The sequence below is a fragment of the Vidua macroura genome, chromosome 6 (genome assembly GCF_024509145.1).
Source record: "Vidua macroura isolate BioBank_ID:100142 chromosome 6, ASM2450914v1, whole genome shotgun sequence".
Classification (NCBI taxonomy): domain Eukaryota; kingdom Metazoa; phylum Chordata; class Aves; order Passeriformes; family Viduidae; genus Vidua; species Vidua macroura.
In genome coordinates this window covers 20409321-20421821 of record NC_071576.1, presented here as the reverse complement: position 1 = coordinate 20421821, position 12501 = coordinate 20409321, and the positions used below count along the sequence as shown (strand labels likewise).

General features: G+C 34.3%; 1 protein-coding gene across 2 annotated transcripts in view; it reads right to left on the bottom strand.

The window, feature by feature from the left end:
* Window positions 1–12501, bottom strand: part of CEP128 (centrosomal protein 128) — a 215761-nt gene that overhangs the window by 106000 nt on the left and 97260 nt on the right. For both annotated transcript variants that reach the window (XM_053979575.1, XM_053979574.1), the window contains exon 25: window positions 11527–11667. In XM_053979575.1, the coding sequence (XP_053835550.1) occupies window positions 11561–11667 (107 nt within the window). In that variant the 3' untranslated portion in view covers window positions 11527–11560. The remainder of the gene's footprint in view (window positions 1–11526; window positions 11668–12501) is intronic.

Below are 12501 nucleotides of genomic sequence, written 5' to 3'. Positions count from 1 at the left end.
TGTAATGTCCTATTTTCACCTAATGCTGAGTTCTTCCTGTCCAAGTGCCCCATGTCACATATTGAAATTTTTTCTGCCTAAGCACATTCAGTTACTCCTCGGGGAGAAGTCATCTTCCTGCCTTTTTTCAAAGGTTCCTGACCCCATCAGTCTCAAACAAATAAAGCAAATGTGACTCATTGCATGGGGATTACAAGACAAAAGGATTTGGGAAATGGGAGGTTGTATATGCCCTGAGGGTAAGATCAACAGAAGGGATGTCAAGAGAACAACTCTCAGGAACTCTGATAAAATTACCAAAACCTGGCTACAAAATCTGAAAATATATTCTCCTAGCCTACATTATGCTAGCAAATTTTGCTATTTTGGTGTATGTCTGTATCCACCTGTATTTGGTGGACATCTTAAAAGTTGAGTTTATTCTATTCCTACCACAAAGCAGAGTTTACAATAAACTAAGATAAATAACACTGCATTTCTACATGGGATATATGTGGGAGAATGTTTGGGACCATCTCTTAGTAGTGTCATAGTATAGTTTTTTCCACAGGACTGTAAGGAAATCATAAGCTACCCTCTATCATTGTTGTTGGTAGCAGGTCTGTGCTAGATTCAGTGGTAGATATATCATTGCCTGTTTGGAAGTTTTGTCACAAAATTGACTATTGAAAATTACTATATAAAATTTACTGTGGCTTGCACTTTGCTGTACAGAGACTGTTTAAAAATTCTCAGGTCCCGAGATAAAATCCAAATTGTAATTTTCAGCATTGTCTATTGCTCTTATTCACCAGTTTTGGGGAATCTTTTGTAGACCCAGTCTTGTACTCTGGTTTAGTTCCTATCAGAATGTGAGGCAGCAGGAGGTACACAGGGTCAGGCCAGGAAGAACCATCACTTGATAACTCAGTGGGTTCCTGGCTTACAAAACAAGCATAAGTTAAGGTCCACATTGCTAACTGAGGGCCAGCTGGGACTTTTATCAGAGGTCACAGCAAATGCATTTTTCTGAGACTACAACTAAAATTCCTATGAAACTAATTCGTTCACTCTTTTTATCATCCTACTTTCCTTACCCATTGAGAAGTGTTGTTTGAGCTGTAGTGGCGTCCACTGCCAAGAGCATTGGAGATGTTGACTGACCTGCCCTCATAGGCATCCTGTCTCTTGTAGAACCATTGATGCTTCCAACAGAAGTTTTCAGGCAGCATTTTCCAGACAGTAATATGTACTGCTTTTAAAATTCTACTTAAGGATCACATTCGGAAGGTATCCAAAAGGAAACTGAAATAAACTACTTGTTTTCACTTGTAAAGGAGCCTGTAGGTTATTTATCTACATCACAAGAGCTCAATTGTCAGGGCCAAGGCTAAGCCCTTCAGCAATGGTGGTAGAGCCTCTGGGATAGCAGATTTAAGAAGAGGCAAAAGTGTTGTGCAACAGCTGCTGTAAGAGAGGAATAATCATGTGTGAAAGAAACAACTCTGTTATCATCAGTGAAAACAATGGTCCAAAGAAAAGTAACTTTGTCATAAACAACTGCAGATCAGAAAAAATATGTAAAATATATGCAAAACCTCTTAATTTCAAAAGGCAAGAGAATATGTAATTGAAGAAAATGACATTAGTAAAATAATTACAGGTTTTCAATAACTGATTTCTCAGTATATAAAGAAACTATATTTTGGTCAGCTTGTTGTGAGAAACCAGAAAGAAAACTTCATTATATGGAATTATGCAATATCTTTTGGTTTGGTTTGGTTTTGTTTTACTTTGTATTTTAAAATACAACACAAGGCTTTGTTTTCCATTAAATGCTTCCATAGAAATTTAGCTGTGTGGAACTTCCCAGCAGCAATGATTTTTGTTTCATTAAATATTGCCATGGCTCAATCTCTTTGCTTGTTTAACTGCATCCCATTTCACTGCTTCCAGGGGTGTCTCTTATTTAAGGCAATAAAGAATTTACCCCAGAATCCAGGTAAAGTACACGTGGATAGACCCCACTCTGTGGGTGGACACGGTGCTTATACTGCAAGCAATAAGCATCTAAGGCAGATGCCTGATTCTCCTTTTTACTAAATGGAGATTTAAATGATACAGTTAGAGCAGTTCACTGCAATTTGATCAAACCCTGACTGCTTAATGCTGAGATGAAGGATGCTACAGATCCTGTTGACTACAAAGCAGGTTCATTTAGATGGACTCAAGTTCAATCGGATGAATCTTGTTCACACTCTCTAAGACACTACAGGCAAACAGCCTGTCCTAATTGGAAACACTGTCAATAATGGCCAATGTAAAGACCCACTCCTACTGTAACACCGTAATACGTTGCCAGATTTTTGGGTCCTTAAAGGCATACAAATCTTTGACCTAAATAAGTATTTTGAATACAAACTTTTGAAGAAAACTTATTCTCATAATGAAACTATCATCTCAGTTTTTCAACAAATATTACAGTAAGAGAAAGAAAACAAAATAAAAAATCCAATTGCTCCTAGAGAAAAGAAGAAAATTGTGCAATGTAATTCCATATCACACATCTGTATTTGACAAAACTAAAAAAGATCAATTACATAAAACAGGCCTTTACATAAGTTTGGCAATGTTAGGTAAATGAATACAGATGCTATGCATTGCTTGGAAAAATAATTTATTATGTTAGCTTACAAAAATTACAAGTTTTTATGTTAATACTTTAAATTACAAGTACAGCTAGGAACTTTGATCCTGCAAAGGTATCAACTATCTCCTAAGATGCAATGAAGACTTGCAACGCTGCCTTCAGGAATTGCTTGGAGTAAGTCCCAAGTCAGCAAAAGTGCAATGTAGTTTGATATTTTCGTTACTGCCTCATTGGCTAACATTTTATAGCCTAATTGCAGAAGGTAGGTACAAATGTTGACGTTAAATTAACATATGAACTTTCTTAGTAGAGCCTTAACCAAACTTAAACATACCTGCAGACTGTGCCAAGCAGTTTGCAGCAACATACTCAGAGCACAAAAGACAGCTTTCATATACTTCACACTGCAATCACTTGACAAGATCTCAGCACTTAGTACTTTGATTGGTACTTAAGCTTTATGCATGAGATTTCATTCTGGCTTCATATTGATATAAATCAGGCATAGGCATTCTGAAGTCAGAGCAGCAACTCAACAATAAAATTGGTGTTCTGGTGTGACATGAGCCACAGCTTGTGTCTAACAAAGTATCTCAAATTTCACAGGTTGGCAAGGACTCGTGCATCAAACCAACATAGTAACAGTTCTTCCTTTTATACTTCTACAATGCATTGTTCCTAAACTTGCATGAAGTGTTCTGAAAAGCCAACCTGTAGACTTACTTTTATGTGCATCCATGCGATTTACAGGAAGTAATAGTCAAGCAGTAGTTTGGCTGAACTTGATCTATAGGGTCTTTTCCAACCTAAATGATTCTAGACTCTTTTTTTTTTAATTCATTACATACTTCTCAAGATAGTCAAGTTGAACATTTTTCCTCCCTGAAGATGGCAGATAATGGAAAAAGTGGACTGCAAATACCTTGTGAAGCTATCCTGGAACTAAAATATCATAGGATAAAAAAGTTAAAACTGGTTTTATTTTGTGAATCTTTTGCTAAAAAAGAATACCAATAGTACTGGAATTTAGATGTAAGATATAATTAGCTTCTCCCTACACACATAAAAATCCCCATTTTGGGTACTCATTGAATTACTAGATCAGTTGAAAAAGTGATATAAAACAAAACATTTAGTCATGAGTGTGAAATACAATTGATACATATTAACAGATGAACCATCTCTCCTTGGAGATGGCTTCATTACTTTGAAAAAGCTGTAGCAGAACACATAAAAGTGGAACAAAGAGCTGCAACTCAAATTTCAGAATTTTTCAAATTTCATAAGCTTGGATTTACATTATTCAGAAGTACTATAGTTTTCATTATATAACTAACTTTGCTTTAGTCTTCTTGAAAAAAATACAGGAACCTAAATGAACTCAAAATCTCATTTCTTAGATTCTGAAAAGAAATAAAATATAAAAATGAGATAGTGTCAAATTATTCCAAGTGTTTTGGAGTGTGCTACCATATGATTTTTATAAGATCATGTATTTTTCAGCAAACATTTGTTTTCATCAGACCAACACATATTGCAGACTTGCAGACCTTCAGAATGCAATGAAAAAATAGACAAAGAAAATATTTCTCTCCCCTTTTCTATAACTCAGCACAAAATTGTAACTCTACTGATACTACAGACAAGGCCTCTGCTAGCTTTACTGCAGTCAGGATTTCCAAGCATAAAAGGCAATCTTTCTTTTTGAGCAGTAAAATTTTACACTGTATGAACATGTTTAGACATGTCAATGTCTATAAGAAAAAGACATAATTATGTGGACAGGATATACCTGATGCCTACACAGCTATTAGAAGACTGACCACACCTTTATGTTTCAGAAATCAAGTCTGAAGGAAACTGCAATAGTTCTGGTTACTGCAGTAAGGTGAACCTCAACATGTATGAAGAGCTGGACTCCTTGCTAAACATTCAAGGACTTCATCTCAAGAAATAATTGAATGTTGAGGAATTTCATTTCACTATACCTATTTTTATCACATTAACCAATACAATAAGGTATTAAACAGATCTTTCTGACTTCATACCAGCACAGAAACATTTCAATTCCATATTATTTGTTGAAATTCTGCAGATTCCTTATACTATACTGCAGTGACAATAGCTGACTGGGAAATATGATGTAATATATTCAGTGTCACGTATATGAATTGCCTGGTCAATGTTAGTTTTGGAATGTCCCAACCAAAATGCTAGTTCACAAGAATAATTTTGCTCCAGTTTTAGGACACTAACTGCAAAAAACCACTGTATTTCATTCAAATGAAATGAAAACAAAAGATCTGGAGGAAAGTGACTCATATATCAACTAATTTAATTAGGAGTGCTTGTAATGAAGTATCAGAATTAGATGGTTATTTGGTTTTTTTTAGCAAACCCCAAATTAAATAGAAACTGGCAGCATGAAATGGCAAAACATGTTCCAGAAATCAAAAGCGAATAACATATTTTCTTCTCATACGCCCCAAGGGACAAAAAAAAAAAAAAAAACCAAAAAAAAAAAAAAAAAAAAAAACCAAAAAAAAAAAAAAAACCAAAAAAAAAAACCCAGCACTTGCTAATAAGCATATATAGAAATGTCAGCCTTAAAAGTTATACACCTTCAAAACCTCAGTAAAACACTGCTATTGTATTGACACCCTTACCTACAATTCAAGTATTTTTCTATTTGTTGCTTTCTTCTGGTAATGTAATACCACAGCAGAAATTTGAACATTTGAGCTATTTGTTCAAATACACTGCAAGAGCCTGTATTCCTTCTGCAGCACATCAGCTGCCTCCAGTGGAATTATTTCAACTTTGCTACCCAGTGCACAGCACACATAACAGACTTCCTCCAAGTGTGGAACATAGTTAAGTCTAAATCAAAGAGACATTAAGAGATGGTACGAAGTGGGTTGATGTCTGTTGATTAACATATTCAGGAGCTTCATTTTAGTCGGCCACTCTACTGAAATTGAAGCAATTACATTCTGGAAAAATGAAGCGTTTCTTGACTATAATATTTCATTCTTTCATATTTGCAGAGATTTTTTGACTATCATGTAAGAATAATTTGTCTCACTTTTAAAAAGTTTTTAGATTAGTTTTTTGTTAATTTATAGACCTCTAATTGATCAATGGACAACATACTAATGGATTCACATTCCATGGCTAGTGAGCCTCCCCGCTGATGTAGCTCACACTGAAAAAAGGTTTCTGTATCTTCCAGCTTTATGACTGCACTGAAGACTGCTCCAGTGAAGACAAAACAAACAGCTCCAAGGTTTCTGATGGACTTGTTGACATTCTGTTAGTCAAAACATGTAACAAAAGTTCTGCCAGCTCCATGATGTCTTCATGGTTGCAGCTGTTTGAGTGAAATGGTGCTGTCAGTGCTGCACCCGGCAGTGAAAGCCTCAATAAAAATGGTGCACGCATGGAGCTCCCTACACCAAACAGCCACAGATGCAAACTGTCCTCTTGGCCACCAGCAAAACACAGCTCATCTTCATCATTTTCCACACTAAGTACAAAACTGTGTCACTGGTGGTTTCTGTGAAGAGCCTCATGCCAGAAACATAAATTGGGCTGTTTCCCAGTTCCATGCTTGTTTAACAGTGTGAGTGACACAGAAATCCTTTTGATCACATTTAGCAAATTTCAGTATCACTTTTAAAAAATATTTTAGGTGTCAGCAACTGCTTATAAGGATGATTTGATATTAACACACTGAAGAAATACACTTTTTAATATGAGTATTTTAGGCTCTAGACTAAGCACTTAGACAGATGTCCTAAATTTATCGTAGTCTCATTTTTTTGCCTCGAATCAATAATATTCAGGGTTATTGCAGCAAAGTCTATCCTTTACCATTTCCTTCTACAAACTAATAGCAGAATCAATGCTGGCAATCAGAAAATCTAGACAAATGTAGTAAGAGACATTTACCTTGGCCTGTGGAATAATCTTTAAAATGAGACAGTATGTGACCTGATGTTAGTCCATTTCCTACGTAGCTTTTATGTTAGTAAAAAAATAAGAGTGTCAGAGTTCATTTGAAAAGAGCTTGTAAGAAAAAATTGCCATCAACACTAATGTAATTCCATGGGAACATAAACTACCAAAATTATTGACAGTGGGTAGGTGATGTAATGATGGAATGTCTTCTGACACACTAGTGCACAGTAGATGGCAGATGAGAAAAGCAGTCTAACATCAAAACAGCTCTGGTCTGAAGAGAGATGAAAATAACAGACTACTCAAGAACAATGTTGTACTTACACAAAACACCTATCAAGGAGCGTGTCGCTAAAAACAGACAGCAAAATCATCCTAAAAGAGACATCTCTATGCAGTTCTTGTTTTTAAATGTAATAATTTAACAAAAACATGTTAACAACCATGTTCCAAAAATATTTAGTTCCAAATAGCACCCGGTAGATTCCCAAATAAAAAGACTAGAAATTTAAAAATATAATCACTGCATATTCTCACACTATAGATTTTGTCATTATTAGGGGAAGGGAAAAAAAAATCTCATTATTTCAGCCAGAAAAATGACAGAAGTGAAACTTCAGCTTTGGAAACAGGAGAGCTATTGTTTGCACAAATGATAAAAGTTGGATGTTGCTGGATTTTAACCAGAGCAATGTTCCTCATGTTTGCTGTTAACATTCCCAGAAGCATCGCAGATTTTTGAATAACTTGGTTACTGGATTCTGCTATGTTGTACCCTCATACAGAGCACTAAAATATTCTTAAGATTTAAAATCTAATTTAGTTATTTACATAGAAAAGCAAATAAATTCATATTCACAGCAGCCCAGACATGCTTACAGTAAAGAGCTGAGTTGTGCTAGAGTAGAAAGTACTTAAGCATGAAAAAAAAAAAAATCCAAGATGGAATTTGATTTAGGGATCACTTTCATTCAGATGTAAATATTAGCTATAAGGCTAATATTAAGCTAAGGCAACAAGAATAAAAGTGTTCTGAAATTTTAATTTAATCATCAATTGCTTTCCATCCCTTCTACTGTTCGTTTTCCTCTATAACTGATTCTAAATTTTACAGTTACATCAAAATCGCAGGACTTTGTGTGATGTCCTCCTGCACATCCATTTTTGACAAGTCTGTGTCGTCAGATATTGACCTGCAGCTCACATTAACTTCAGTATCAATTACTTCTGTGGGGTGACAAGGGCTTAGAGAGAGATACATTTGTTACTAACACACTGCAAATACAAGGAGTTTAACATAGGTACTGTAAAATTTGATTGTAAAAAGCAATGCCACAAAAATTTATGATTTTTTTTTTCTGCATGTTATAGATATGAGAATGCATCCAGGTTGCGGACTTCTCATTTTTCGCCATAAAAATCATAGTCAGTGTAACAAAAATACCTGCTGATTTCCTTTCAGAGTAATACTGGCATTTTCATTCATGAAAAACCATTCAGTGCTACCCAGTGCAGAGACTATGCCTTGCAAGCCAGAGATGAACTGATATGTAGATTCCTTAGCTCAGAAATGGATTTTAGAATAGTAGTTTCTTTGTTGTATGGGTTTCATATATTTTCTTTATTTACTTTGCTGTAATAGTTAGTAAAAATGTGGCTGAGCTTTGAATATCCAAGGAGTACTTTCACCATCACTGAAGACTGATTTCCATCAAAAATTTGAGAAGTAACTGTAAGAAAATTGCTTTGTTTTGCACTGTAAAATTTTATTTTTTATTTTTATTTTGACATTTCTTCTTAGGATGACATAATTACACAATAAAAATAAATTATTTTGTCTGTTTAGTAAATATAATCTCAAAAGTAATTAAGTACTCTCAAGTCTGCTGTAAAACAATAGGAACTGAAGGGCATAAAATTTATAGCTTATTCATGTGACAGCTATTTTATGCTAAAATAGAAGACCAATGCATTTTTGAAAGCACAGTATTGAAGCACTGTATTTCAGTACAGCATTAAGAAAAAAAGAATGCCTGATACTAGCCTAAAAAATCTGTATGTATTTAGTACATACATAAAAAATTGCCTGATTTACCAAAAGCTAAACAAAACAAAGATTTAAACCATCATATTTTTTTTTGTGTATGCAATACCACGTTTTTGATTATTGAAAATCACTGCTCTGGGTAAGAATTGAGTAACAGGTCATTAAAGGGTTAAAGCATAAAAAAATCTGGCTACCAGAAGGGACAGCAATTTTTAAGATATGAAATATACAAAAGGTTTTATTTAAAAATTATCTGCTTTTCTACTTTAAAAACTGAAAGTGTACAAAAGAGTATTATTTCAGACCAATATGGAAAAAATATTATTTCTTAAACCACAAAGGGACAGTTTCACATAATGTCATGAACGGAACTTTAGCCTTAGTAAAGAGGAAACAAAATTCACTTTGTAATATGAACCGCTATTAAAGGTGGAAGAGAGACAAATATTACATGCTATCTAGACTGCCATGCCAAGAGGGTAAATTTCAGAAAGAATTTCCTGGCTTTGGAGTCCATAAGTCTGCTCAGTAAGAATTTTTTTCTGTGTGCGTGTGGTTTGACGTCTCTTCTGTTCTTCCACCCCTTTTAGAAAATTTTATAAAAGGATATAAAACTGATGAAAACCCAGTCACATGGACAAAGGCAAAGCATTGAACATACTTAAAGTTTTAAAGCCAAAATTGTTCACCCAGTAGTAATTTCTGTCCTATATAGTAGAGTTGATTCAATACTTGATGTGAGGAAGATCAGGCTGTTTATCGTTAGTTTTCTAACAATATAAAGCAGTAGTGATCCTGTTTTAAGAATACATACTTCAGATTCCTAAGTTACAAGTCAGGAAAAAATGTATAAATACATAAAACTTTTTACAAATTCCTTAGGAAAAAGATAGGACATTGTATTTCTGGTATTACTTCCCAGCTAAGACTCTCAAAGGCCCATTTATTTACCTACTTTCATGTCACAAAAACATTTAAACTTTGGTAAAACGGTTTTCCATCAGCAATCCATACACCAGACCTTGCTACCACATAAGGTGTTTTGAGAATGTGATTTACTGCTTAATAATATATTTTAAAGTGACTTTTCTATGTTTTGGCCATAATTTGTAGGTACCATAAAGTCTGCAAGCTGGTGACATTTCATTTTGCAATTTTTAAGTTTCACCAGACCAAACCAGTTAAAATATTTTAAATGCCATATTTCCACCTCTACTCTGATCTAATAAAAAAAATAAATTACAAATGTTGGATCCACTTAAAGTAAGTTTAGTTTATAGTAGCAGAGGCTTGAGCTAAACACTGTTTCATGACATCGACACTCTTTGTAGAGAGCAGAAGTTTATTTGTTGATTTTTTTCTTGTTCCTGTCATGGCCATTGAGATCAGACAGATGGATGTGCCTGTTTTGTTTTCTTGACCCTCTGAATGAGGAGATGTGCCAGAAGTCTGCAAAAAGCCAATGCCAGTGCTACCATGCACAGCATAATACACAACAAAAGGTAAAGAAAACTTTTAACCATGTCAGATTTTTTTTTTTTTTTTAAGCAATTGAAGTTCATGGAGAATGAACTCAACCTTTCTCTCATTTCTGTGTCTGATTTTGATGTTCTCAGCATGTTGTTCTGTTTGAAACAAGCTGAACACAACGTGATTGTCAGGGAAGTGCACCATCCAGAGCACCCACCGGGACTACAGAACACTTCATGAGAGTATTGGAAACAAAAAGAAAAAGAGTCCTGTTTTGAGATGGCACATCATGGCCTGTGAATTATACCCGAGACACCTACACTGCTAAAAAATGACAGTGTTTCAGAGAAGAAATAGGCTTTCTAAATATGACAGAAGTCTGCAAAACAAAATTGTTGGAATGGTGTTAATGTTGCTACAGTACTCTGATAGCTTTGGCAAGTCTTTTAAGGCACACTAGCAGTGATCCAGCCAGAAGTAGCTGAGAGGAGAATAAAACAAGAACCATCAGAAACACATGCATTTCTTTAGACAGCAAAATTCTTAGACAGAAAATTCTTCTTTGCTTTGCTCTTTGAGACCACTGTAATGCAAAATTGTATCCAATTTGTTTAGAATAGTGATGTCTGAACAAATACAAATGTGCAATATTGTATTTCCATACTATTTTACAATCAATATAACATCTCTTCTCTAATAGAGAACAAAACAGAATAAATAAATGAACATTAAAAATTGCTTTTAAAATTTTCACAGCCACATAGAAGTGCCTTTCAACACTCTTGATACAGATGGGTGAGATTCAGATTCTTTAAAGTGCCTAACTAAGGCCATCTAATAAAACTGTTCTGGCCTAAAGAATAATTCTAGACAACTTATAATACATATATGCTGAACCTGAAACCAAGATGTGAATTTTTACTCGCTTTGAGAAAATTTTGTTTTATCACTTCTTTCTTAAATGATTTTTTCAAACGGAGGGACCTAAAATCACAAATGTGTATGTACAACACTGTGTAATTACTCTCTCTCATAGTAACAGGCAATTTCTGAATATTTTTTCATTATTAATTATGTTACTAAACATAATAAAAAAACAAGTTTCAGAACAAATTCCTGTACAGGGGTAAATAAGCTCATAGCAAAGATTAATGTCACAGGTATTTCACTTCACAGTATTTCAGGAATACAATAAATTTAGCCTAAGAGGACTGCAGAAACAGATACAAGAGAATAGCAAAATCCCCGAAAGCCTTTGGTGTGCAAGCCACCTAAATTATCACAAGAGTTCATCAGCATCACTCTTGGTGCTCTTTTATTTGAGTGTTTGGCAATTTTTGAACCATTAAGGGTGCGTCACTCCTAGAGCAGATGGAATTACTACTGTTCAAAACCAAAAAAAAAGTGGAATGGAATTTACCACAGAGAAAACTGGTGTGGTTTCGTAAAATATTCTACTGCTTTCCTCCTTCTGCTTGCAGCTTCATTTCACTAACAGCAGCATTAGTAGAATCTTCCTTGGTGCCACTTGTATCCAAAGGAACCATCCCTTTCATAAGTGCTAGAAATAAGTCACACAAAAAAGGTGATTAAGCATCTTCAGATACATTAAGTTCAGTTAGATTCAATGATCTTAGAGGCCTTTCCAAACCTATGATTCTTAGATTTAGTTGACTGGCCTTTAGTTTTTATTTAAAACATGTATTTCATTATATGATATTATAATTTATTCAGCAAGTAATACAGTGTTAATAAATATTCAATATTCATAAGGCTATGAATTGAGAAGAGAATATTTTCTCTGTTTTCTAGAGAAATAGATTTTAATACTCTATAATACAGGCATAGCCACGAGCTTTCTTATACAAAAGAAGTGTAGACCCTGTTTTAAAAAATTGTATTATTTCACTAAGATATATTTTCCATTTATTTTTCCAGAATTTTTGTTTAGATAAGACAAACCTGTCAAAAAATTTGTGAAATATTATCTTTACAATAGACTGGACTTAAGTCACTAAGTGACACTGAACAGGAGCTCATACAATGTCATACTGTGCATATACCTTCCCAGAAGGGTACACATATAGTGCTTATTTCTAAATATATTATATTGCATTAAAATCCAGACAATATGAATTGCCAAAACATCTTATAATAAAATACTGAAGAAAAAAAGTCAAATATACAAAGATTTAGCAAAAGGTAGAAATTAAAGGAAGGAAAGTGGCTAGCAGCTTATACAACATACCCTTCTTCTAATGGCCTTCTTTATAGCACAAGCACATAAGAAAAGTGGTCCTACTGAATATCCAGAGTGCAAATTTTAAGAATCCAGTAAAATTGTAGCAGTACATAAACAAAAGTTATTTAACAAGGAGCAAGACTTTACAGTTTG